Here is a 23,369-nt window from a genome sequence, read left to right on the forward strand (position 1 = left end):
GAACCTTACTCTTAGTTCCTCGACAACAATCCAAATCGTAACGGATACGAATGTAATTGAACTCTGATGTTATCAATTTGTTCTACATGCGTTGGGCTAAGGTAGCTTGCTGGAATTCTTCACAAGTTGAGGATTACGCCCCGATATAGTTACTCAACAGACTGGATGTGTAATTTCTAAACCATTTCTGCGGCGACTAACACGCCACTGTAAGTACTGCCTGTTGGTAACAGTACGATTGTAAGAATCTATGGTACAAATAAAACCGCTACCAGTACTTCCAGGGTTCCATGGCACCAACGTATCGCTTGGGCTTATATATTGGCTGTGGCACCATCGACACATATATTATTTCACGCGGGCGATCCTTTAAAGTCCCAGAGCTCAGTCCAGGTGTAGCTAGAAGATAGCTTAAAGCTCATTTCTTCGTTCAATATATGTATGTAGATATTGAGGTCCCTTTGCGCCACATGCAGCCTATTGACACATGATTCTGCAATAGTCCTGGAGCCTAAATTCGTGGCGCCGCCTGTGTTTCTTGTACTGGAAGCCAAGCCCAGTACTAAGCGAAGTTAGATGTAGCACTAGTGAATGGTCAGCCATCACCCATATCAGCTGGTGTAAAGGTGCTCGCCGTTTTTTGTGGGGAAACTGCTCTCATAAGCTGGGCGCTTCGGGCGGCTATCCGCAGTGGGACACTCTCCACGCGCGGCGCACCTGCTGTCCACGACTAGATAATACGCCGTAAAGGATAAGTTCTTCTGCACAGCTTTTGCACTTGCCTAGTTATTCTTCCCACCGCATCTGTGTCTCGTTAAAAGTCTAAATTTGCACGAAAAAGTGAGCTAGTCATGGCACAGTCCGGGCTTTCCCGCCGTCGAGTTGGTACATCGACACCTACGCCAAACGATGGTGATACATTTACACCGTCAGCACCCTCACCCGTGGGAAATTCGAACGGCCGGACCTATGGGGGAGGAACAGCACTCGAGGGCGGTGGCAAGATCGCGTACGACCCGCGCGACCTGGAGACTGAGGGCGAAGGGAAGAGCATGCCTCGGCTAACGATCCTTGAAGAGGTACTGCTACTCGGCATCAAAGACAAGCAGGTATTTAAGAACCTTGTTTGGTTGTTGTTCATGCTGTTTATGAGTACATAGGGGTATCTATCGTTCTGGAATGATAATATCTCGTATGCATTGCGTGGATGCATTCTCATGGAGTTGGCCTTACGTCGGCGCATCGGCATGGTCAAAGATTCGGCGCGTCGGCGGTATCCTTTGCCTGACCGTCTCATCGAGGTCATTGACGAGCGCCAAACGGGAGAGACCATTCTCGACGAGGCGCTGAAAATGATTAAAGCGAGCGAGAAGATGGGTGTCGGGACGTGGATTGATCTTATGAGCGGTATGTTCTGTTCCTCGTTCGTCCTCGAGAGTTACCGACTCCACTTCAGGCGAAACGTGGAACGTTATGAAAATCGGATACCAGCTTAAACAGGTGCGCGAACGATTGGCCAAAGGGCTAGTAGACAAGGGCGTCCTCCGTACCGAAAAGACCAATTTTTTGTTGTTTGACATGGCTACACATCCTGTCGCCGACGCTCGGACTAAAGATGAAGTCATGAATCGGGTCGTCAATTTGCTCACCACGCGCACTACTACCGTACCAGACTCGGCTTTGGGCAAGGAGGGAACTCAATTCCGAGCAGTACGCGCTGTGTGTCTGGTTACATCCGCTGTGGGTTGTCTTCTTTACCATGCTACCTTTCGCTTACCACCACCTGGGATTTAGTATGCTGCAAGCGTGCTGGAGAATGCACTTGCTCGGTTAGGGTATGACGCACGTGAGGCTGCATTGAGTCGCTGCGATGACATTCTGGCCGAGTTCTCCGCATGGCCATTCGGCGCACGGGAGGGGGGCGCGGAAGCTCAACAGCGTAGAAGACCAAGCTCAGGCGACGGCTCCTCCAGTATTGCTGAATTATTACGCCTGGCTCGTGCTGAGATTGGTGCAGATGGTGCGGAGGACGTGAGCCTCGAGGTCATTTCCGCAGTCCTTGAGGTCTTTGGTCGCATGGACAACATTCTCTGATGTACGAGCCAGCTGATTGTTCTTGTGCTTGATTCCTCGTTCTCTAACTCGTTAAAAAAAAAGGTCGCTGTCGTTCTCTTTGGGTGGTTGGTTTTGTCTAAACTCCTTGCTTACTGCTGATACTGTTTCCTTCATGCACTCCGTTTCTTCATAGTAATCCTTTACAAATTTATTGTAGTTCTATATCCATAGACCAACCTCTCGCCCAGAATATCGAAATTTGCTCGAAGTTTATAGCGACGCCGCAAGTCTGGTAGAAAAGGTAATGAATGCGATAGTGAGTAACAGGTTGTAAAAGGGAATGTAAAGGTCAAAGATAGCGGGAACTAATAGCGGCAGACATGGCGAGTAAAGCAAAAATGCAGGGTATAACCCATGATGAAGTTTTGGTTTCTTGGGGCTTGGACGAACGTGTGGAACGAGCGGAAGAAGAAACAACGGTAGGCGTGACTCTGACATACCCAATAGACTAAGATCAATGGGTTAGTATTAATTATATACGGCTAGACGGACAAGTAACTTACTTGGAAACCTCCGATGCTGGATGATAAAAATCGGTCAGTGTCAGCAGGTACCAGAATTAGACATCAACGCACTAGTAGCCCTCAAGATTCTTGCGGGTCTCGTCTTCTTGACCGAGAGGAACTCCAGAAAGCTTGAACTCAACCTTGGTCGAGTCGGTTTGTTGATCCAAGGTAATAGTGAGTTTTCCGTCGTGATCTGTGTTATGTCAGTCATAGCATGTATCTGCACCGAATAAGAGCTCACCTGATGGCCAACTGGGCGAATTAAGCCTCCATGTTGAGATAATCTTGTTCGGCTTTTGTAACTCGATGTATTTGCCCGTAACTCCGCCTCCAAAGAGACTGTATGATCCACCGACACTCGCATCCGACTTGATTCCGTTGTATATTGGCTCAAATATCCTAAAAGGCCCCTTTGAACAACTCACCTGAGCTTGGTTCCTCGTCCAAGCAGGTATTCTCTTCTCATCTGTCAAAAACTCATACAACTCGGCTGCGCTGGCCATGAACGACGCGTCCACCGTGACCACAGCCGAGTTCGTGATTCCCTTGCTGACCTCCTTGGCCGGGACGGGTTTGGAGAGGGAACTCGCAGCGTTGGTAGGAGCGGAGATCGAAGGGGTAGCAGCGCCCGAGGCACCGGGTGTACCAGCTACTTGTAGGTCTTTCCCGTGTGTGTCGAGCATAGCCGTGCGGAATGCGGTGAATCGCTCAGCAAGGAGGGAAGGGAGCTTGGACTTGGCGAGCGCATAAAGGGCATCAACTTCGGGAGTCGACGAAGTCTTCAGAGTCCAGTCGTACTAGCAACTCGAGTGTGAGTAGGACGTCCCGGAACTCAGACTGACACCACACATACAACATAGTCGCTAAGGCCATCCGATTGTTCATGGGAAACTTCTGGAATAGTTAATTTCCCTTCGGCCTTGGACCCGTCCTTGTTTTCGCCTATATGCTCATTTCAGCCCACTGCACGAAAAAAGCAATCATATCCACCCAGCTTACCGGTCCAGGACAAGACAACTTTGCAATCGTAAATGGTGATGAGTCTGAGAGCATACGAATTTTTAGCTTCCTGCGCTACCGGACCTGTCGTACCGAACTCACTTGGATTTGCGCTGTCCGAGCTCGCAGTCGCCATCTACTTCGTTGACGCTGGTAATCTTTACCTCAGAACCGCCTTCCGAGTGGGAGACCGTTACGAGTTCCTGCTCAAACCACGTCTTTGCCCTGCAACGGCGTCGTAAACCGCCAGCTCAGTTGCGGGGGAGCCAAAGCTCAGACCTACTCACCAAGGTGTGACGTTCTTGTTTTTCCAATGCCAGTTGGCAGTAGAAGTCGGCATGTTAGAGGTGGACATGGTGGATGCGTATGAATTAAAAGTGGTGAGATAGAAAGGAGAAACTGCGTCAAATGACACACTCCTCGAAGAGGTTAATAGCGGATGCGTGTCTTTGCCAGAATCTTCGATAAGCGCCAGGCGCCCGGATTGGTTCAGCGCTCAGGACTTGAGAGGAATATACGAGAAACCGATTTGAAAGCCTTGACATATGCGCTGCAGTGCGGTGGTATTGCGAAAAAGGATAGCAAAAGTAAACTATATAACAACAGCAAAGAACAAAACTAACCAAGTAGTCGGTCACGGCTGGCCGTAGTAATACGAAGGATTTAAAAAGTTTCAGTATGTCGTCACGGACTCCATCACATAAAACACAAAAAAAACAAAAGAAGATCGCGTAAACAAATCGTCAGACAATGTAGACTGCGGCAAGCACAGCATTGAGAATTCAATCAATTGTAACCACATCAAATCCAGGACATGGTGACTTAAAATTCAACAAGTAATGACCGAGGGCCTGGTGAACACCTTCCAGTTATCCAGCTGAAAGTTAATATCGGACTAAAGAGCCTTTATTGTCTGATGGCAGAAAGCGAACTGAAGCGTCGGCTTGCGCGGAAATCAGGTCTTCCGAGGTCGAGGCACTGAGAACCGAATCAAATTAGTGCGCATTTAGTCGTGTTGAAATTACACATACCTCAAGCGGGACCACACCACGACGCCCGTTGCATTCGCACAGACCCCATCCGTCGTCATAGGCATGAAGGACAATCACCCAGTCACCATCACGGATATCAAGCCTGGACAACGAATGGTTATTACAACCTAAACCGAGCAACCGAATAACTTACTCGTCGGGAAGCGTGGGCTGGAAAGTCTGGATAACCCGCTTCTTGCCGCCGTTAGTTTGTGGGACAGCAAGATTCGAAGCCGGTACACCGGGTGCGGGCGTAGGTGCCTGAGGGTATGGGTTCGAGTAGGCGGACGGTCCGGGAGCATATGCGACAGGAGGCGGAGCAGGTGACACCATCCTTTGAGGTTGAATTTGGCTGGGGGCCGGGGACGCACGCCCAGGTTGCCCGTATCCGTAGCCCATGGCAGCTGCACCCATTGTAGGATAGGGACCAGACATTGCACCATCGCTGTATTGACCGAACTGATTGTACGTCGGGTTCGGGGGAGCTGGGTAAACATCTGGTACAATACTGGGCAACGGCTTCTCCTTGTAGCTCACTGCAGGATCGCGAATGGGCTGAGCTCCCTTGAGATCTGCCTCGGAGACATTGGTGAATGGGAACGGAGAGCTGTCTGAAACGTCTGCGCCATAGTTTATTTCCCTGCGCTTTGCACGACGGCGGACCTGTACCCGTCGGAATATGAACGCGCCCGCAAGAAGAGCTGCCAATAGAGCGCCAATCACAATAAGGGCTAAAACTAGAGTTAGATCTGAGTGTATGATGAGATACGGTCTACGCACCAATAATGCCTCCGCTCATATTGCTACCATCTTGCGTGGCGCTCCCTGCATTGGAAGCTACTCCAGTTGCTGTTGCGCTCGCACTCGTAGATATGGACGCAGATGCCGTAACAATTATGCTATTAGTCTTAGTCGTCGGGGCAACATCGGGGGTATTTGACGTCTCTGGGGTCGTGAGTGAGAGGAGGGAAGATGTCGAAGGTGTTGGTGGGATAACTAGGCTTGACAGCGAAGTGACGGGCTCTGCGGTAGACGTCGAAGAAGTGGTTGTGGTTGTGGTTGGAGTAGCGCTTGTAGTTGTGGTTGTCACTGGGGGGATTAGAACCGCAGTCGGGGAGACAATTACTGTGGTTGAAGTCGACACTACGAGACTAGTGAGTCCGGGAACTATAGGGACGGGCGGAAGGATTGGGCTCTGAGTAGTTGTAGTGGAAGCAACAGGCTCTGGTACTGTGGGCAAGGTTGGTGCAATGACAGCTGTTGACGAGGTAGATGTCCTTGGTTGTAGGGCCTCAGAGATCTCTGAAAAAGACAAAATATTAGCTCAACTTGTTGCTAGTTGTCGGCTATGACGTTGGCTCACCACTAAGGAGAAGTTGGCGGGGGACGACAGGCATTGTTAGTTAAACGAGTGGTGGTTTGGTTGGGATGGAAAAGTCGATTTAATAGTACTAGGAACGTCAAGCTCCTGTGAAGTCTAAGGCGAGCAGACGACGGGGGCAATAAGAGAGAGCGACGAACCAACCGGAGTGGAGTGGAAGACCGGCCTGAGAGGTTGTGTAACTCACAGCAAATTCTAATACCACTCAGCGCGTGGCATTTCCCTGGTAACCGGCCAAATCTAGCTAGAATCACCGTATATGGGTTCAAGCATCATTTATTCAATCAAAAAATATACGACACTGTTCGTTCGTAGTTAATGGGCACGACAATGTTCCGTGATTCCTGTCCCAGCCCTATCAGGAGTTGTGCATATATTTATAGAAAACCTCGTTTTTGGTCAACGGCCAAAACCCGGTTTCGATTACGCAATCATAGATCTTCACCTCGGTGTCGCAACTTTCACAGCTCTTCTCCGTAACATAGCCAGCTCCAATCGACCGCCAACATCTCCACGCAACTCGTGCTAATTCAGATGCACCCGGTACTCCGTGTCCGGTCTGGCAACGTCCTAGTTTCGAATGCGTTCGTTCGACACACGCCAATAATTCCTAAAGTCGGCCTCAAGAATATCCGATTATCCAGTACCACCGCATCTCCCAATGAGGCATCTCTTAGTTGGCCCGAATATTTGACTATTCGAAAGAAGAAGAGGAGATGGGAAGTTGTGAGTGCATCATCCTCGTAGCTCAACTACTCTCATTGTGTCATTCAGGCAACGACTATTCCCAGCACATTTCTAGCGCTCACTCTGGGGTTATCGTATTTTGGTTCTATTGAAAGTGACCCGTCTTCACTGATCTTCGGAGTCGAACCTATCTATATCTATGGCGTGGCGACAATGGGATGCGGAGGTGAGCCGGATTTCTCTAATTTTGGGTCAAATTGAACTGAGTTTTTTAATCACGTTTACAGGCCTTGGATACTTACTCGGTGGGTGTTGTGAACAACTGTCATGAATATCATTTAGTGACAACCCCATCTCCAACGCCAGGTCCCGTTGGTGAGTGATTTTCATTGAACATCAATGCGTCAAAGTTTCACACGTAGATAGTTGGCAATTCTCTGTGGAGGATGACCCACCGCCAAATCTTACCGCGAATCGAAGCCCGCGATGTACAATTCTACCAACACATTGTCAAAAACCGGGTTGACCCATCACGTCAAACTGCTACGTGCGTATTTCACTTGTTCGGCCCCCAAATTAATTCGCTCAATGACTGCCCGCTTAGTAACCCTGTCCCCGATTTTTATGGTGGGTAATGAGCATCAAACATCGTACTTCTCAAGGTAATCTTACTTGGTTCTTGATTTAATCTAGGTGAGAAGATAGGCTCCCTCCGTGATTATAGGCAGTGGTTGCGTGATCAAGCTAGATACAAAAGAAAAGCGCAGTGGCCAGAAGAATAGAGAAATGGATGTATTTGTTCGTATGCGTCAATCAACCAACTCAACTTCCATCCGCCCGTCTGATGCGTGTCGCTTGAGAAGCCGACCAACACTTGAGCTATTCGGGAGTAGGCATTCTTTTTTCAGCAATGATGAATAAACAACCGGCCGACGCATAAATGTTGTTTCCTTTCTTCATACGATTTTTGTTGATGTTGATGCGGTTCCTTAGATTGCCTAGTATATCAATGGCTTAACATCCCAACATCCCAGCTATTCTTGCATGTTTTAGGTGGCTTTGAGGTACGTCGGTAGTTGGTCAACGAGCACCGCCTGTGCCTGATACACCACAGTGGATCGACCGACTTGAATCTCCCTTGTCACATATCAGGTCAACCTGGATTTCATTGACAAGATGTTTTCTTCCGCTAGACCCAATAAGGAAGGATCACGATCACGTGTAATTTCGATCCAATTGATTGGAGAGGACTCGGGCCCCAATGTCAGGGAATTGTTTCCTACCCGAGGATCCTTCTACCCTTTCTACATATACCTGTCAGATGTCGCTGGACTTTCGGCAACAACCACTGCGGGAGTGTTCAAAAGAGGGACGCCGGCGGGTTCATGTTCGGGTTCGGAGCCTTGGAATAACTCTCATAACGATCTTACACCCCTTTGACGCCCCCCCGACGACTGATCTGCGCCCAGTAAAAGGTCAACTGACTCGGTCCAACTACCTTTTCATCTCTGCAATCGATTCCGCCATTTCTTTTCTCTTACGACTCCCTATTCCATAATGAGACTCGCGCTGGGCACGAGTTGGCTAATGCTCGCCGCGGTTGAAGCTTGGGCTGCCCCAGCACTTGTTCGCCGGAGTATACTGTTGGCTGAACGATCTGTCGACTACGACCACACACGAGTATACGATGCTTGTGCAGATGGACAGTCCGTCTGCCTGGTTGCACGACAGGGCCTAAATGAGCCCGTGAGTATTATCCCTTCTTTCATTCATCACGCTAGGGGATATGTTTATGCTCAATTTTTCTTCTTGACCTTGTTCAACAGCCATTAACCCCACCGCATGTATCTTCCAGCACTACGAGCTCATTTTCTTCGGGCTCGGCGACCGACGCATTCTCGGGATATTCATCAACCAACATTCCATTGTCGCCGCAACCAACACCTTCAGCAAACGAATCCAATGGTTGGCAGCTCCAGAACCTCGCCGCGCAATCTAACTCTAGGTATGTTTGGGCCCTCATAAACATTAAATAACATTTAATTTATCTGGCTTCTGCTTCTCAGCCCAGATACAGACGAGTCCCACAGCAATCTGCGAACTATAGGCATTATAGGCGGCTTCCTCGCTGGCACTGCACTAGTCGCCATTATCTGCATTATCCTCATCCTCATTCGCAACCAGCGACTACGAGGGTCCAATCCTTCGTCAAGCTTCAGATCCCGCTCTCGAACCCGTTCCAGTGTTCGTCCACCCCCTACGTCATTCATGTCTCAGCCATATGGCGAGCCCCTCGTGCGCCCTCCCCCTCTGCGGATACACACCGGTGATGCTATGACTGCCATAACCGCTGCATCTCATGACATGACGACCGCTGGGACGCTGGGCCACCACAGCTCTGGGATGCACCAATTTCCAGTGGTCGGGCCGGGATCTGCGTCCTCCCGCACGACAAGCTTTGGGCCACATTCGTCGAGTGCCTCAACTGGCGGATCAAACGTTCCACGCCGGCCGCCACAGATACCCAGTCTGGGCTTATCTCATCCCCGTCCATTGTTGCGTTCATTTGGGAGCATCTTCTCGTACCATGCTTCAACAGGACATCCAACGCCAACTCCTACTCGACCGACGTCGGGCAGGGAGAGAGAGGAGCGCGAGGATACTACCGAGTCTTCGACGAACGGCTCGCATACTTTAGCTGTCACCGAGGAGAATGTCAGATCAGAAGACTATACCCGGACTGAGGAAACCGGGCATACCGAAGATGTCACACGGACAGTGGAAACAGCACATAGCGGCCCGGCCGGAGTTTCGGCCTGTGTTCAGCCAAAAACATCCTCGGAAGCCTGATATTTCTTGCTCTTTTTTGTTTGTTTATTGGTTCGTTTTTGGTCTCGGACATACAGGCCTTGATTTTTTATTACTCATTGGATATTATCCTGCTTTCCACATGTACTAGTACCACAAGTTTTCGACACGTGTAGTTGTTTGTTAATACAAATTAATAGTAAATGGTTCAATATCGTATTTGCTCTTGTTCCATGAAATGAAAGCTGCATTTGGGATAGTTTTCTTTACGGCGCTTAGCTTGATCCATGATCAGTTCTGGGTTCTCTCGATTGCAAGACCGACGTCATTGAATAAGGTGATCTCATAGTTGACTGAACTGCCCGCAGGAATCTATAAATTGCTTGCCGGCTCGACGGGAGACATGAATTCGGCCTCTCTACACTGAACAAGGGACTTTTGCCATGTTGCGAATGACCACAAACTTGGGTGCTCGACGCACCTTTTCAATCTTCGCTTCTCGTAACCTCGCACGAGCGCCTATACCCGTATACTACCGCCCTGCTTTGACGGTACTTGCTACCCGTGGAGTGGCGGATGACATCAAGAACAAAGCAAAGGAAGTGGCTAAAGATCCAAGCACCGTGCTTCGGTCCGCCACCGATGAGCTGAAAACCGTTGGAGGAGACTTGGCCAAGACGATTGCCGGGAATGTGCAAAGGGATCTTCCTACTGACAACAATGACCCCACATCTATTACGCGCGAACGTAAGTGTTTCAAGTTGTGACTAAACATGGGATTGTTAAGCTAATATATGCGTAGTGTCTGGTAGCTCTAAATCTGAACACGGAGGATTAAAGGAAGATTTTGTATCTATCACACGGGACATTGCTGTCACAGTTCCCGATCCAGCTATGAAAGTGGGTCTTGCGGGTGCGTAAAAATATCTTAAAGTTAGACTCTTTCCGTTAATCCATCATTTCAGGAGGGATACCGTACATCGGAACGGCACTAGCCTCGGTTTACTATGCTCGTCAAGCAGCCCAGGCCATGGCTGGTAAGTGATTACCGCAATTCACGTACTACTTGAGTAATTCGGCATGACAGGCCAGTTGCACGGCGTCGATGTTGAAACATCATTGCAACTTCTCAATCAAATCCAACACGTGCAAGTCACGTATGGTGCCGTATTGCTTGGTTTCTTGGGTGCCATCCATTGGGGCCTGGAGTTTGCCAAGTTTGGTGGGGAAAAAGGTGTGTTGTCTCTTTGAATAGCTACCGCTGCAAGAATCGAATTACGAAAAATCGTAACTTAGGTTATAAACGATTGGCACTTGGAGTTGCGCCCGTATTGTATGCGTGGCCGACGCTGAGTTTGACGCCCGAGGTTGCTCTGGCAGCTCAGTGGGCCGGGTTTACTGCTTTCGTAAGTGCTATTATCGTGGTGGAATTTACCGAATAACATATGCTTTTTCAGTGGTGGGCCGATTCAAAGGCAACTTCTGCTGGTTGGAGTAAGTCTATGCGATAACAACATTATATTATTACTAAATATGAGACCACAGCGCCCAAGTGGTACTCTCAGGTAAATACCGGAGTATAAATGATTATCTAGAGTAACTAACGAGTATTAAAGTACCGGTTCTATTTGTCAATACTTGTGGGCGGTTGCATAATTGGCACACTGGCGGGGACAAACTACTTTGGGCCAGCTTCGAGTTTCAAGATCGATGAAGGCAAACTACACAAGTTAGATCAAACCGCTGCCAAAGGTTCGTTGGGAGGATTAGCTACCAAGGGTACGTGATTCGTTCAAGTTTCGCAATGTAATCGACTGAGGTGATGGCTAGGCGGCCGCAAGGAAGGAGAACTCTCTGCAGACAAGACCGAGGGTATCGAGGCACTTCCGGCTGAAGAAGGCTCAGACGGCTATGTGGTTATCAAGAAGAAGGTGCAACCTGAAGAAGGCAAGGAGGGAGACAATAAGCCAGAGAATCAGACCAGTGATGCCCGCAAACAGGAGGCTCAGGCCCAGAAGGATAATAAACAAGATCAAGGAAAGGCCGGAAGCGTTCGCAGGGGAGAAAATGCAATAAAGAAATAATGAATGAAAGACAGTCGCAATGAAATAACCATGTATTACAAGCGCATTATATTCGGTACTAATGTAGCTCGAGTATTGTTGTTTCGTGTATAATTAGGCTCGGTAGCCACATGGCTGACCGCAATGATGTAATGGATAGGGATCTGCAGGATGATATAGCAGGGTTCTAAATATGGCTGGTGACGGTATGGAGGATCAATTGGTCTCGTAAAATAATAACGTGAGAGCCATTACAATTGAGTGTAATTCCTTACACAACAACGACATCACCTGGGCAATCGCGGCCTCCACACTATTTTTCTTCGCTGACGCGGTGCTCCAGTGCTCCGTCCGCTCCTCTTCGTTCCAGACCTCAGTTGCGGTCACCTTTCGGCATCTGAAACTGTTATTTGCTTGACCCCAACGGCCACAGGTATACATATCACTTGTGGGTAGACTCCAAGTTTCCTTCGCCCTTTGACCGGTCTAACATGCTGTCTGTGCTATTTCCTAGGCATCACCGCAACCACTCGCCACAGTGGACACACAGGGCAGCAGCGACTAGTGCAGTGACAACCACAACTATCACAGGTACAGCCATGGGTGGAGCCAATGACGATTCTGCATTGCCATCCCCAATCTCGCCGACGTCCGGTCAGGCTAGTCTGAGCCAACCCATGGGTGCATTGAATTCTGCATCCCAATCGCAATCCCACGCACCAGAGATCCATGCAGACACGAAACCTGGGAATCAATCGGTGCGGCCATCCCTCAACACTCAAGCCACGACAAGCAGCGCGGACAGTTTTGCATCGGCTGTGAGCACTCCGGTTAGTGCACGACCTGACAAGCCAGGTCGAGCACCTCCTCCTATCCCCATCGATCCCGCATCGGATGTGCCCAAAGAAGAGTTACTTACTCCTGTATCCCAAACAAACGGACATAACAGCTACGACCAACCTGGGGCCAAATCTACCACTGGTCGGGCTATCACACACAATCTCGACTCGCCCGATGACTTGCAGACCCTAACGCCACTCCGTGCTCATTATCTCAAGAAGACCCTCATATCTTTACAATTCTCTGAGGAGCTCAAGTTACTTACAACTCAGCCGTCCAATCCAAACGTTTCGACACTTTCATACCTCGGCGCTCCGTTCACAACGCTCCCACGAGATGTCCCTCGACAGGATCTACCATTTTTACGCTTTATGTTCCGACAGTTCGCACTTACATTCCCATTCCTGGCCGCAGCACCCAAAGATTTCTTCCCCAGCAAACTACAGCCATTCATTGCTTCAGTGGTTGCCCGAAACCTTTCGTCCGCGACCAATTTGTTAGAGGGGGATGACGAAGCACAAGCAAATGATGGTCAGCAAATGCTAAGCAAGGCCGAAAAACATCTCTCGCTACTCTTTGGGGCTTCAATGAAGCTTGTTGAGAACGAGGAAGTTGTACGACTTAGTCAAGCCGACTTGGCTCGAATCGAGAAAGCGGCTGAACGGCGCCGAAGGAAGGCTGAAGCCGCGGGAGGCAAGAGACCCGAAGTGTTTGATATCAACGTTATTGCTGTTCGTGCTGTCACAGATAAGGGGAGGGTGAGGTCAAAAGTCCATGAGGTAGGTGTATACTCATGATTTCGCATTCATATTACTGAGTGATTCCAAAGGAATTCGTCATTAGGACACGACGCACGGGACAGCCAGACGTATTTGTCTCTAGGAGATACGGTGACTTTAAATCTCTTGCTGACGAGGTGGGAACATTCTAGCATATTGTAAACTTGGGCTCATTGCATGATTAGCTTCGGAAACATCATCCGATGGAGGAAATTCGCCCTCCACCACCAAAAGATCGCAGTCAAGTAGTAGTGTCAACTCCCACAAATAACGGATTCTCCATTCGCTCATATTTATATGGGAGTGGGACTGGTGCCTCCGCCCCGACTTCGGGTGCCCCAACATCTCCAGTCCCTACTAATGACTCGGTCGAGACTCTTGGATCGCTTGGGTCGCCTACATCGGCATCTATGCAATCCCAGTCCCTCTCTCGCGAGAAAAACCGCTTGACTTTGCGAGGATATTTGCATGGGCTTTTATCTCACTCTTCGGTTATCGCAAGTTCTCCAGTGCTACGCAGCTTCCTCCTAAGCGGCCCAATCCGTCTAACTGATGAGGAACGCCGTGATTCCGAGCGCCGTGAAGAGGCAGACAGGGTTCGTGACGAAGGAAAGAAAAAGTTTGCCGAGGAAATTGCTGCACGCATCGAAGCTCTAAGGGGGGCTGTGAGAGGGGTTCGAGGGGATATGATGGGTGCCGGTAAGCGATTTTATTAAACAGAGTTTATTCAATGACAAACTTTCTATTAGACGGTCTCAGTCGTATTTTTGCTACTATCAAAGCGACCCAGGATGTACGCGACTTACCAGCGGACTACAAGGCTGTATTAGAATGGGCACGCATCTCGTAAGTTCCAAACTAATTTCAAGATAAACAAATTGTTGATGAGATGTTAGGCTTGCTTCTACGATATTCCAACACCTTGTTGCGGCCGATTCTGCATCAGAGACATTGGCGAATCTCAAGCGTTTGCACGGACTGATGCCTTACTTCGTAATGAAGGGGATTCTCAAAGTCAGCAATCCCATGGCAATGATTAGAGGTAAATGCCCCCAGATCGAATATCGATATGCTATCTAACAATCGAACAGGGATGCTTGACCTGTTCCTAGCAACTCCATTCGGCGGGAAGAGTTTACTTCAGAGGTAAGCTCATCATGTACTTTTTTGTCACTTAGCTTAACAGCATCCCGGACTTAGAATGTTTACAAGCTCGCTCTCTGAAGAAGTAAGGGCGCTGCAAGAGGATATTCAAGCCGTCGAGGATAAGGTCGATGACCCGATACTCTGCGAAAAAATAAAGCAATTTATCAATGCACCTTCGGACGTCCAGAAAGTCTTCAAGGCCGACGCAGCGGCTGAGAAATTGAATATCATCTCGGTCATCCTACGATCGGAAGCCCCACCGACACTCAATAGACCACAGCTTCAGCGTGTGATGAGAGCCAACCGAGCTCACGCGGAGTATATGCGTCATAAGGCAGACTTGAGCGATTCGGATGAGGACGAAGGGCCACAAAACGAGGATGCGTGGTTGTTTGAAGATTTGACGGTTTTGCTCAAGTTATATGCACGTCTTAGAGACCGCGAACAATTGATTGCCCTGATATTCGAGGCAAGTAATCTTGTCAAATTCTGTGGGTTTGATGTTGACTTACAGCCAACAGGGCACTACTTCCGAATTGCTGAAAGATATCATTACAATTTTCTATACGCCACTCGCACAAGTTTACAAAGCTGCCAGCATTGCCGACTCCCTTGGAGATTTGCAGAACTTTATCAATGATCTAATTAGAACAGTTGAACAGATAGACGAATGTGAGCGCTATTTGTTTCGCCTGGGGCACGTCATTAACGCCGTCTCTCCAGTGGGCCAATTAAACCCTCATCGTACTGTACAAGCATTTATCGACCTAGTTGCAAGACACGAACAAGCATTCTACTCATTTGTCCACAAAGTTCATTCCAAGGGCGAGGGTTTATTCGATAGCCTCATGAAGTGGATTGAGTTGTTCATTGGACTCATGCGCGAGGGCCTCGGAAACCCCATCAGCATGGAGTTTATCCTGCCTCACGCCGGAGGCGAGGAACGAGCACAACTCATTCGAGAGATCGACTCTGTCGCGCTATACCACTACAAACTGAAACTGGCACACGAAGACAAGATCCGGAAGCGATTTGGACGAAGTGCGAATGCCAATGCCAGTGTTGAGGACCAGGAAGAGGCCGCTGCTCAAGAGTTTATGGCTGACCTCGCGCGCGATATGCAATTCAGTGATGTCGTTCGGGGAGATGCTGGTGAAATTGCCGCAATGGATTCAGGGAGTGGTAGCAGCGAGTATGACAGCGATGAGACTGACGAGACCGATTCTACGGAAGAATCCGACTCGGGCTCTGGAACAGGAACTGCTGAGAGTGTGGGGGATAGAATACCTCCTCACTCTGCACCACTACCACGCCAGGCGCCAACAAAGGGCCGCGCATCACTTGATGTCCCCTCTCCTTCAAGGCCTAGCGGTCACTCGGGATTGCGCCATACACGGTCGTTCAGTCATGAACAACGCTCTCATACCAAGAAAGAGTCTGCAGGAGGACGTGCCCCGCTTCGTTCATCACCGACTCCTCAACGTCGTCGAAAAGCACCACAGATACTTAAGGAGCCTGAGCTAAAACTGCTGCCAGAGCTGCTTCCCCTTTTTGTCGAACTTGTGAGTTTGTGGCTTAGATTTCTATCGAATAACCGTACTTACTTTACATTCACAGGTTCGACCTACACTCCAGCCACGTTCAGTTTAATTTTTCTTACATCGTGATCTTGATTAATCAACTTACTTGGCTATTATTCTATGGGGCTATGCATTCTACCCCCGTGCAATTGATATGATATGTACTACTTTGTATTCTCATCTTTGGATAGACGATTTGACCTGGTTTATTTTCCCTCGATACGTAATGAAGTATTAGATGAATCATTCCACAAGGTTTACGACGTAGCGACAAGCGGTGGTAAGCAAGGAGCAGAAGATGTACATGAGAGAGCAAAGCGAACAAGACCCGAAACCTGCATCACTATCTAGAGCTAGAAGGCGTGAGAATTGATCGAGAATCGCTTGAATGTGTATCTATAAAGACAGGTTAGAATCATAACGGGTCCTTTAAAGAATAGCAACGTACCCCAAGAAAGCAAGATCCTTGTGAGCTCCAGAAGTATCCGCTCCCGCAGGTTGGTCGGGTACATTCTCGTATTCTTCTGTGGGGAAATATGATGTGTCTGTGATGGAGCGAAGGTGGGGGATGAAAGGAGCGTCAATGTTGCGAATCGTTGCCCAATCGACGCCATAGAAGAAGTGGTGCTGCTTAATTTGCTCAACGTTTAGCCTTTGATCTTGACCGCAGATCAACCTAAAGGCGGATTTGGTTAGAATCCCAATTGAAGCGATTAGGGCGTCAAGGATCTTACCTGCGAATAAGATCTTCGGCTTCCCTGCTCAGATGCACATCATCGGGGAAAACCAAATGATTCTTCCAATCGATGATTTTCTTGTAGGTCTCGTGTGTTGTTTCTGAGCAGAAAGGCGGGTACCCGACAAGGCATTCGAACATAATAGCTCCTAGAGACCACCAATCGCATTCGTTTCCGTAACCTTGCAACAAGAAGATTTCAGGTGCAATGTAATCCGGAGTACCCACGGTAGAATACGCCTATATATATGCAAGGGTTGAAATCAGCAACGAGAGAACGCATGATTTACCAACAAACTTGCCAGTTTTCTTCGGTTTGCCTTCCATGTGAGGATAGTTTCACGGCTAGTCATTGTCAAGTGAATAGGGTTAACCATGACACTGTTACGCCCCGCATTGCTGGCACCAGTTGGAGAGACTATGCCATTGGCCTGGTCTAGGAGCCGTTGGTAGTAAGCTGAATCGTGTTGTTTGTGGAAACCAGTAGAAAGCCCAAAGTCAGAAAGCTTGATATGCCCGTCTTTATCAATTAGAATGTTGTCGGGTTTGATATCACTGCGGAGAACGAGTTAATAAAAGCCATCAGTACAGGTGTAGCGACTCATACCGATGAATGAAACCCATCTTGTGAACCGCCTCAATGGCAAGAACACATTCAGCCATGTAAAACCTGGTGACATCCTCAGAGAAGGTGTCATACTTGATCAGCATGGTCATTAAGTCTCCGCCAGGAAGGAACTCCATGATGAGGTATAGGTAAGCTGGGTCCTGGAAAGAGTAGTACAGTTGGACAACCCATGGTGAGTCGGACTCGGCGAGGACGTCACGCTCAGCACGGACGTGAGCAAGCTGAAATGCACAGCATTAGTTGTGGATTATGTAGTGAGGTATTTACGCACTTGATCTCGCTTTAACATCTCGGCCTTTTGCAGGGTTTTCATGGCATAGATTTTTCCGGTATCAGTCTTTTGCACGAGACGGACCTAGCAACGGTGAAGATAGAAACGTTGAGCCCGAAAGCGTTTGGTTACATTCTAAGCATACCTCTCCGAAAGCACCTTTTCCGATTACTTTAACTGTCCTGAAGTCTTCAAGGCCAAGTTTTGTGCGTCTGAGACGCAAAAAGGTCGATTCTTTACGACCAAGATTTTGGAGCTGACGGACTTTGCGGTCTTCAGTCATTACCGCGTCACCTTGTAGTCGCTGTTCGAGCTCAACACGCCTGTCAGTTTTGTGACCAGAATGTTAGTGAGAAAGAAAGACGCGTAAAATAGTGAACTAACCTCGTATTTCTCTCGATTGCAGACTCGACAGCGACTTTGTAAAAGTGCTCGAGTTTCAGCTTTGCCATTGTGGCCTTGGGGAGTGCATCCTTGGAGAAACCTGCCGTAGATCGTTCAAAATAAACATAGTCTGCGGGTTTAGCCCCGCTACTCGTTGGACTCTGGGCTTGTTGGGAGGACATGATGGGTTAGAGGAAAGAAAGTGCGGTCGGGATGCAGGCTCTTGACACGACAAGTACGTGACTCCTTGGCGACCGGCGCTTGTGTCTCATGTAATCCGGGGCCCCTTCATAATTACCACATATAGGTGCTGAACGCTTGTTACCTGCCAACATCCCTTTTAACGCTAAACACTCAAACGGCCAGATGTCTGGCCTATAAGGGATCAGGTCCCTGTATTGGTTTATCTTGTCTGTCTCTTGTATCCCGACATAACTACGATATCGAGTTCAGATAGGTTGTGAACTAGTACTTCAGAGATGTCCTCGAAACAGATTTCCACCACAAAGCCTTTGCCTTTTCTACAGATACCCTCCCGAAGTGTGCCCTCCCCAGCCCCATCACCAGTAATCCCACATACTCCTATTCAGCCCGAATCTCCGGCGCCAACCCGTCTACACAACCCTATTATCCTCAAGCCAGAGACACCGAGACATATACTGGTGCCTCATTTTGACCGACCACTCTCCCATCTGTCCGAGCCTCATCATAACACCAAGGCGAAGCACCACAAGTTAATCAGGCATCATAAATCGCATTCTCGTGAGGTACTTCCCGCTGTATCGTTCCCGCATGAGTCGCCGCAGACCTCAATACTCTCCAAATTCCGTATTGTCCAAGAAACCAAAAAGATAACCGGTTTTCAGTGCTACGCTGTGGAAAAATGGTCAGAAATTTATTCGATATTAAACATTGGCTTCCTCTCATTTTCATTCCTAGGCTGGTTGAAAGAGACATTACCGCTCATCCTCTCACGACGGTTACCGGTCTCACGAATGACCCAAAGGACGTGGTAGGTAGCCGCGTTACTCCCTACTGCTACCCGTTAACTGTCGAATAGGTAAACTTCGCTATTCTTGCACCTCCTTTGTCGCTATCCCCTGCAGCCGCCGAAGAGGAACTCCAGAATGTCATATATCAGTTAAAACGAACCGGAGCTCGTCCCCATGAGGTAAAGGGTATCTTCAAATGCTATCACGACTTAACTTACCCCCTGCCAGACTCCAGACGGCGTTATAATGATAACATCGTTCAGTTCATTCCGGGGAGACCTCAACTTGGTTCTTATTCCCGATGGAGATTGTGATGCGCACCGTTGTCAGTTGTTTACCAACATCAACTTGGCACGAATGGGATGCGGCGGGCGGAGTGCTCCGACACTTGAACCAGCCCTAGAATCAACCCAAGACAAGTTTCTTGCCCTGTACGCTATTCCAAATGTCGCCTTGCTCGTAGGGTTCAATAATGTGGTTCTCGAATTCGTGCGCTTGGTTCAAGCTGCGTTGATGATATTTGGCTTCTTTCCGGCTGATCCCACAGACCGAGATGGGCTACTTTGCGACTTGACGATTAAAGGGATGCAAAAATGGGTGCATATGATCGGAGAGCCATACTTCCGCTTAGAGGCAAGTAAGCTTGAGTGATAGCGCTTATTCAAATGCTGACATTTCACACAAAAAGCCTATGGAGGGCGTTTTGGAGCCAAGTGCTGTTGTGGCCTTGCTCAGTCTGGTTGCAGCTTTCCGGTGGCGAATGTACGCACTAGGAGCATCCTCTGTATGAACTCAACTGTATCTCGTCTCCACTGGGGCACTAACAAATAGCTAGATACCGAGAGACCCATTCTACGACCCGGAAGCGGCACTCTCTGCCTTGGTTACATTCCAGGCAAGTAGCATACTATAACAAATATTCTCTCCCCAGAAGTTGATCTGTCTACGTAGAAAAACCAAGGAATGCACCCTGTCCCCTATCTGTCCTTTTCACTGCTCGAGAGTATCAATGCTGCGCATAAAGCTCTCAGAAGCGATTCGTATAAAGTTCACAAGGCAATGCTGCATCGACCTGAAGATTATGAAACTGAGACGATGAGCATCGATGTGTTTGTGCGAGGGATAGTCAGTGCCGGAAAAGATGGGCCTGATTCTTTGAGGTTTGTTTGGACTGGAAAACCTCGCAAGGAGAAAAAGAAGGACCGGGACGAAGAAAAGGAGACCGAAGGGGAAGGAGAGGACGCATCAGAGCACATTGGCAAGAAGTTGCGTAAACGGGCTGGGGACATGCATGCTCTAGCTTCTGGTGTAGTAGACGACGTTAAGGGCGGCATTAAGGAACTTAGCGGACTGGCCAAATCTCGGAAGGGAACAGACTCGCTCCCAACTTTCAAAATTACACAGTGAGTCACAAATATTACCTCGGGGGTATCAAAGTTGATATATGTGCGGATTAGAAGTGATCCAGAACCGGAGGACGTGCCCAGTAAGTTCAGACTTGCCCCAGTGATTGGCCCTACCTCTTACGCGTACCCACGCACTCTCACAGGAGCTAATCGGGCTGGTAAATCGACGTTGCTAGCACTTTCCTCTTCCTCGAACTCGATATCAGAACTCGAGCGCAGTAAATTTTCCATGCTATCACCAGCCAAGGCTAGTAGCATCAAGTCATTCAGAACTATGATAACCAATAGCTCAACGGCACCTCGAGCGGCAAGGCCTATTGTACGACGGTGCGTCTCCTACATTCCATGGCCCCAAATACTTGGCTGATTGTCCCATCTAACAGGACACGAACCGACGCGCGAGATGTGTTCGCGGAGGGAGACGAAGATAATCAAAGTCCGGTTCTTTGCCCAAAATCACCCGTGGAAGAAGTGTTCGCAGCGGCTGCGGCAGCTAGATGTATCAAGAGGTTCGTATTGCCTGCGCCATAATTAAGCCATGCCATTCATAGCATCCACACCTGCCAGACGGTCAAGTGTGAGCGATATCGATGCTATTGAAGCCGAAGACATTGATGCTCGCTCTCGACTGGAACGACTGGAGATAGATGTGGCTTTATGTGGGCAATTTTTGGAACTACGTGACAAGGAAGCCAAAATGCGGCATGCTATTTCTATTGCTCAAGTGAGTATTCGTGATTCCTTCCAGCATTCCATCCAGCTCTGAATACGCACTGTTTAAATTACAAAGGTTACGCTGGCTGCTGTTCAACGGACAAATATGCACCTTGACCGTGAACTCCTTGCACACAAGCAAGCTTTGGCTACACTAGTTCCCAAAGCAGCTGAGCTTCAGAACGTGGCGCATGCGCATTTGGCCGAAGCAAATGAGCTGAGTAAAAACTCTGAGATGCTCGAGTATCAACTTGACCGACTCGAAGAGGGTGTCAAGGATATGGCACGCTCAGTCGCGGGTGGACGGGATCGAGTACGAGCACTTCGTGGAGCTGCGCGTCGAATTGGTGGTGTACATGGGATCGAAGATGATACCGAGCCAGAAGACGAAGAGACGACCGGGGTTGATGAGAATATGGGTTCAGTGCTGAGCATGCAAAGTCTATCTAGCATCAAGAAGCAATTTGGATCATGGCTGGGAGCGGCAAGGTCCAAAGGATGACGTTTTGACATCGGACTATTGGTTTTTTGCATACTGGACTAGTTTCGTTTTGCTTTCGTCTTCATAGATACCACACATCGCACGGAATTTTTATGTATCATATAGAGAATATTCATTATACACGGCATGTGATCGTACAGTGGCAAGCTGCGATTACTTGCGTATCATCTTACCTTGAGCTTTCTTCGCTGCCTTTTTTCGTTCACGTTCTTCATACTGGTAATATTGGTGTTAAATCCTATAAGTTTTATTTTTGCATATATCTGCTCACCTTCTTTTGTTCCGCTGCACTCAACCGCGCGAGACGCTCTTCTGCTGCTTTCCTCTTCTCGGCCGCTCTCTTTTCTTCGGCCTATTCCGCCAGGTAAGTTCCATCAACAGATTCATATAAAAAGAAAACCCTAACTTACCTCGTCTCGCTTCTCTTTCTCTGCTTCTTTGGCGAGCTCAACGTCCAGATCAACTCGAGTCTTTTTCAATTTTTTGTACGTCTGTCAAAGATGACATATGTAAACCTCTCTACCTTTGAGTGGCAAGTTATTTAGACTTACCTCGACCTTGAATCCAGGCTTTTGATCAATCAGGTCGACGAGAGCGAACACTTCCTTGACAAGTGCCACAGTGTCTTTTGCTTCATTAGGTTCAGGCACTGAGAGAGACAATAGCAAGTGACGTTCCCGTTGGTTGGCGGGGAGGGGGCCAGACTCTGGGCGTTCGGACGGCTGATCCGTGATCTGATCGACACGTGTGTTTGTCGGCATTGAGAGACGGTGCACTGGTAAACGAAATGAATCGCACATACCAAAAGGTACCTAAAGTGCTTCACGACAGCGGGAGTGTTCAAAATTGTCGCTAGTTTCTGTCCATTGGTCGATTTGAGCAAGACATCAGTGATATCCGCGACTTCAGCCATCACAGAAAGTGTGGAAGCCACGGCCGCATTGTCGGTCGTTTTGGTAAAAGACTAGTTTGAAAAATCGGTCAAGTTCTGATGGGCTGGCATACAATCCACATGGCCTACCAGATCCCAGCGTTTTTCCTGAGAGCCTGCATTTCTTTCTTCGCTATGACGCCCCAAACAAAACCTTTGCCTTCGCCATTGAGACCATCCTTGTCCCGAAGCTTGATGTCAAGCAGAACCTCATCTTCGGGTGCATATTGCAAGTCGATCAGGCCATAGAGTTTTTGGTATATGATCTGGAATATGTCGTGTCGCGGAACCATGGTAAAAATTGTATGCGCATAATGAACCCCACGCCTCCCGGTGGAATATGCGAAATAATCCGATGCACCATCTGAAAGTAGTGTTGATCCGTTCGCGGGGCGACTAAACTGCTCCGCATAGATGGAAATGAGCCGAAAACCTAAATACGCTTCAGTTAGGCGAAGCACTCTAGTTTGCAGAGCCGATAGAAAACACTTGCCATCGCCCGGCCCTATTCTCATTGACACGTTTACCAAAGAAATACAGTGCTACATACGCGAATATTGCGAGTAGTATGAAACCTTCATATTTGAACTCGGCTGGACGAAAAACTACATTTTTCCAGCGAAGCTGAAATCCGTCGTACTCTTCGGACGGAAAGACTGCTGGAGCAGGTGTGAGGAACGAGAGCAATGGTGGTGCGCTCATCTGACATGTTGATGAATGTGTATGCAAATGGATCACATGCATTCGATAGAACCTACCTTGACGTTGCACCAGTGTCGTGGCCAAGTCTGAGTGCCGGATTGGGAATTGTGGGAAAGCTGGGGTGACGCCCTCGTGGGCCCTTACCAGTGGCTATGCGTCATTAAGTCT

General features: G+C 48.7%; 11 protein-coding genes across 11 annotated transcripts; 6 read left to right on the top strand and 5 right to left on the bottom strand.

Annotated features, from left to right (window-relative positions):
- Positions 1 to 851: 851 nt before the first annotated feature.
- Positions 852 to 2,094, top strand: RhiXN_04007 (vacuolar protein sorting-associated protein 74; the record flags this gene model as incomplete). The annotated part of the gene is made up of 4 exons (XM_043323824.1): positions 852 to 1,109; positions 1,161 to 1,407; positions 1,457 to 1,740; positions 1,795 to 2,094. The coding sequence occupies 4 exons, from the start codon at positions 852 to 854 to the stop codon at positions 2,092 to 2,094; spliced, it is 1,089 nt and encodes a 362-aa protein (XP_043176243.1).
- Positions 2,095 to 2,404: 310 nt separating this feature from the next.
- On the bottom strand, positions 2,405 to 3,975 carry RhiXN_04008 (activator of 90 kDa heat shock protein ATPase; the record flags this gene model as incomplete). Its single annotated transcript, XM_043323825.1, has 9 exons — positions 2,405 to 2,563; positions 2,619 to 2,634; positions 2,691 to 2,814; positions 2,863 to 2,989; positions 3,047 to 3,418; positions 3,475 to 3,563; positions 3,621 to 3,664; positions 3,723 to 3,845; positions 3,908 to 3,975. 9 exons carry the CDS (start codon positions 3,973 to 3,975, stop codon positions 2,405 to 2,407), a joined length of 1,122 nt encoding a protein of 373 aa, XP_043176244.1.
- Positions 3,976 to 4,526: 551 nt separating this feature from the next.
- Positions 4,527 to 6,048, bottom strand: RhiXN_04009 (SH3 domain-containing protein; the record flags this gene model as incomplete). Its single annotated transcript, XM_043323826.1, has 5 exons — positions 4,527 to 4,598; positions 4,652 to 4,754; positions 4,806 to 5,382; positions 5,432 to 5,953; positions 6,015 to 6,048. The coding sequence occupies 5 exons, from the start codon at positions 6,046 to 6,048 to the stop codon at positions 4,527 to 4,529; spliced, it is 1,308 nt and encodes a 435-aa protein (XP_043176245.1).
- Positions 6,049 to 6,566: 518 nt separating this feature from the next.
- On the top strand, positions 6,567 to 7,354 carry RhiXN_04010 (mitochondrial import protein Pam17; the record flags this gene model as incomplete). The annotated part of the gene is made up of 6 exons (XM_043323827.1): positions 6,567 to 6,758; positions 6,807 to 6,945; positions 7,007 to 7,024; positions 7,086 to 7,094; positions 7,146 to 7,266; positions 7,324 to 7,354. The coding sequence occupies 6 exons, from the start codon at positions 6,567 to 6,569 to the stop codon at positions 7,352 to 7,354; spliced, it is 510 nt and encodes a 169-aa protein (XP_043176246.1).
- Positions 7,355 to 8,276: 922 nt separating this feature from the next.
- On the top strand, positions 8,277 to 9,569 carry RhiXN_04011 (uncharacterized protein; the record flags this gene model as incomplete). The annotated part of the gene is made up of 3 exons (XM_043323828.1): positions 8,277 to 8,465; positions 8,546 to 8,724; positions 8,786 to 9,569. 3 exons carry the CDS (start codon positions 8,277 to 8,279, stop codon positions 9,567 to 9,569), a joined length of 1,152 nt encoding a protein of 383 aa, XP_043176247.1.
- A 410-nt stretch (positions 9,570 to 9,979) lies between these two features.
- Positions 9,980 to 11,611, top strand: RhiXN_04012 (uncharacterized protein; the record flags this gene model as incomplete). Its single annotated transcript, XM_043323829.1, has 9 exons — positions 9,980 to 10,274; positions 10,330 to 10,440; positions 10,493 to 10,564; positions 10,615 to 10,761; positions 10,824 to 10,933; positions 10,985 to 11,021; positions 11,073 to 11,092; positions 11,144 to 11,306; positions 11,358 to 11,611. 9 exons carry the CDS (start codon positions 9,980 to 9,982, stop codon positions 11,609 to 11,611), a joined length of 1,209 nt encoding a protein of 402 aa, XP_043176248.1.
- Positions 11,612 to 12,189: 578 nt separating this feature from the next.
- RhiXN_04013 (PX domain protein) lies at positions 12,190 to 16,005 on the top strand (the record flags this gene model as incomplete). Its single annotated transcript, XM_043323830.1, has 10 exons — positions 12,190 to 13,209; positions 13,260 to 13,346; positions 13,395 to 13,908; positions 13,959 to 14,055; positions 14,106 to 14,251; positions 14,301 to 14,355; positions 14,410 to 14,846; positions 14,902 to 15,027; positions 15,079 to 15,917; positions 15,973 to 16,005. 10 exons carry the CDS (start codon positions 12,190 to 12,192, stop codon positions 16,003 to 16,005), a joined length of 3,354 nt encoding a protein of 1,117 aa, XP_043176249.1.
- A 283-nt stretch (positions 16,006 to 16,288) lies between these two features.
- On the bottom strand, positions 16,289 to 18,136 carry RhiXN_04014 (AGC/NDR protein kinase; the record flags this gene model as incomplete). The annotated part of the gene is made up of 8 exons (XM_043323831.1): positions 16,289 to 16,331; positions 16,384 to 16,611; positions 16,670 to 16,911; positions 16,962 to 17,226; positions 17,279 to 17,520; positions 17,571 to 17,654; positions 17,716 to 17,893; positions 17,955 to 18,136. 8 exons carry the CDS (start codon positions 18,134 to 18,136, stop codon positions 16,289 to 16,291), a joined length of 1,464 nt encoding a protein of 487 aa, XP_043176250.1.
- A 297-nt stretch (positions 18,137 to 18,433) lies between these two features.
- On the top strand, positions 18,434 to 21,568 carry RhiXN_04015 (uncharacterized protein; the record flags this gene model as incomplete). The annotated part of the gene is made up of 12 exons (XM_043323832.1): positions 18,434 to 18,840; positions 18,894 to 18,966; positions 19,015 to 19,125; positions 19,175 to 19,583; positions 19,635 to 19,708; positions 19,782 to 19,829; positions 19,898 to 20,349; positions 20,404 to 20,432; positions 20,496 to 20,679; positions 20,736 to 20,861; positions 20,920 to 21,076; positions 21,143 to 21,568. 12 exons carry the CDS (start codon positions 18,434 to 18,436, stop codon positions 21,566 to 21,568), a joined length of 2,496 nt encoding a protein of 831 aa, XP_043176251.1.
- Positions 21,569 to 21,721: 153 nt separating this feature from the next.
- Positions 21,722 to 22,481, bottom strand: RhiXN_04016 (endoplasmic reticulum membrane protein; the record flags this gene model as incomplete). Its single annotated transcript, XM_043323833.1, has 5 exons — positions 21,722 to 21,784; positions 21,840 to 21,920; positions 21,979 to 22,059; positions 22,120 to 22,302; positions 22,371 to 22,481. The coding sequence occupies 5 exons, from the start codon at positions 22,479 to 22,481 to the stop codon at positions 21,722 to 21,724; spliced, it is 519 nt and encodes a 172-aa protein (XP_043176252.1).
- Positions 22,482 to 22,585: 104 nt separating this feature from the next.
- On the bottom strand, positions 22,586 to 23,201 carry RhiXN_04017 (endoplasmic reticulum membrane protein; the record flags this gene model as incomplete). The annotated part of the gene is made up of 2 exons (XM_043323834.1): positions 22,586 to 22,932; positions 23,027 to 23,201. 2 exons carry the CDS (start codon positions 23,199 to 23,201, stop codon positions 22,586 to 22,588), a joined length of 522 nt encoding a protein of 173 aa, XP_043176253.1.
- Positions 23,202 to 23,369: the final 168 nt, after the last annotated feature.

Source organism: Rhizoctonia solani, chromosome 1, assembly GCF_016906535.1.
Source record: "Rhizoctonia solani chromosome 1, complete sequence".
Lineage (NCBI taxonomy): Eukaryota > Fungi > Basidiomycota > Agaricomycetes > Cantharellales > Ceratobasidiaceae > Rhizoctonia > Rhizoctonia solani.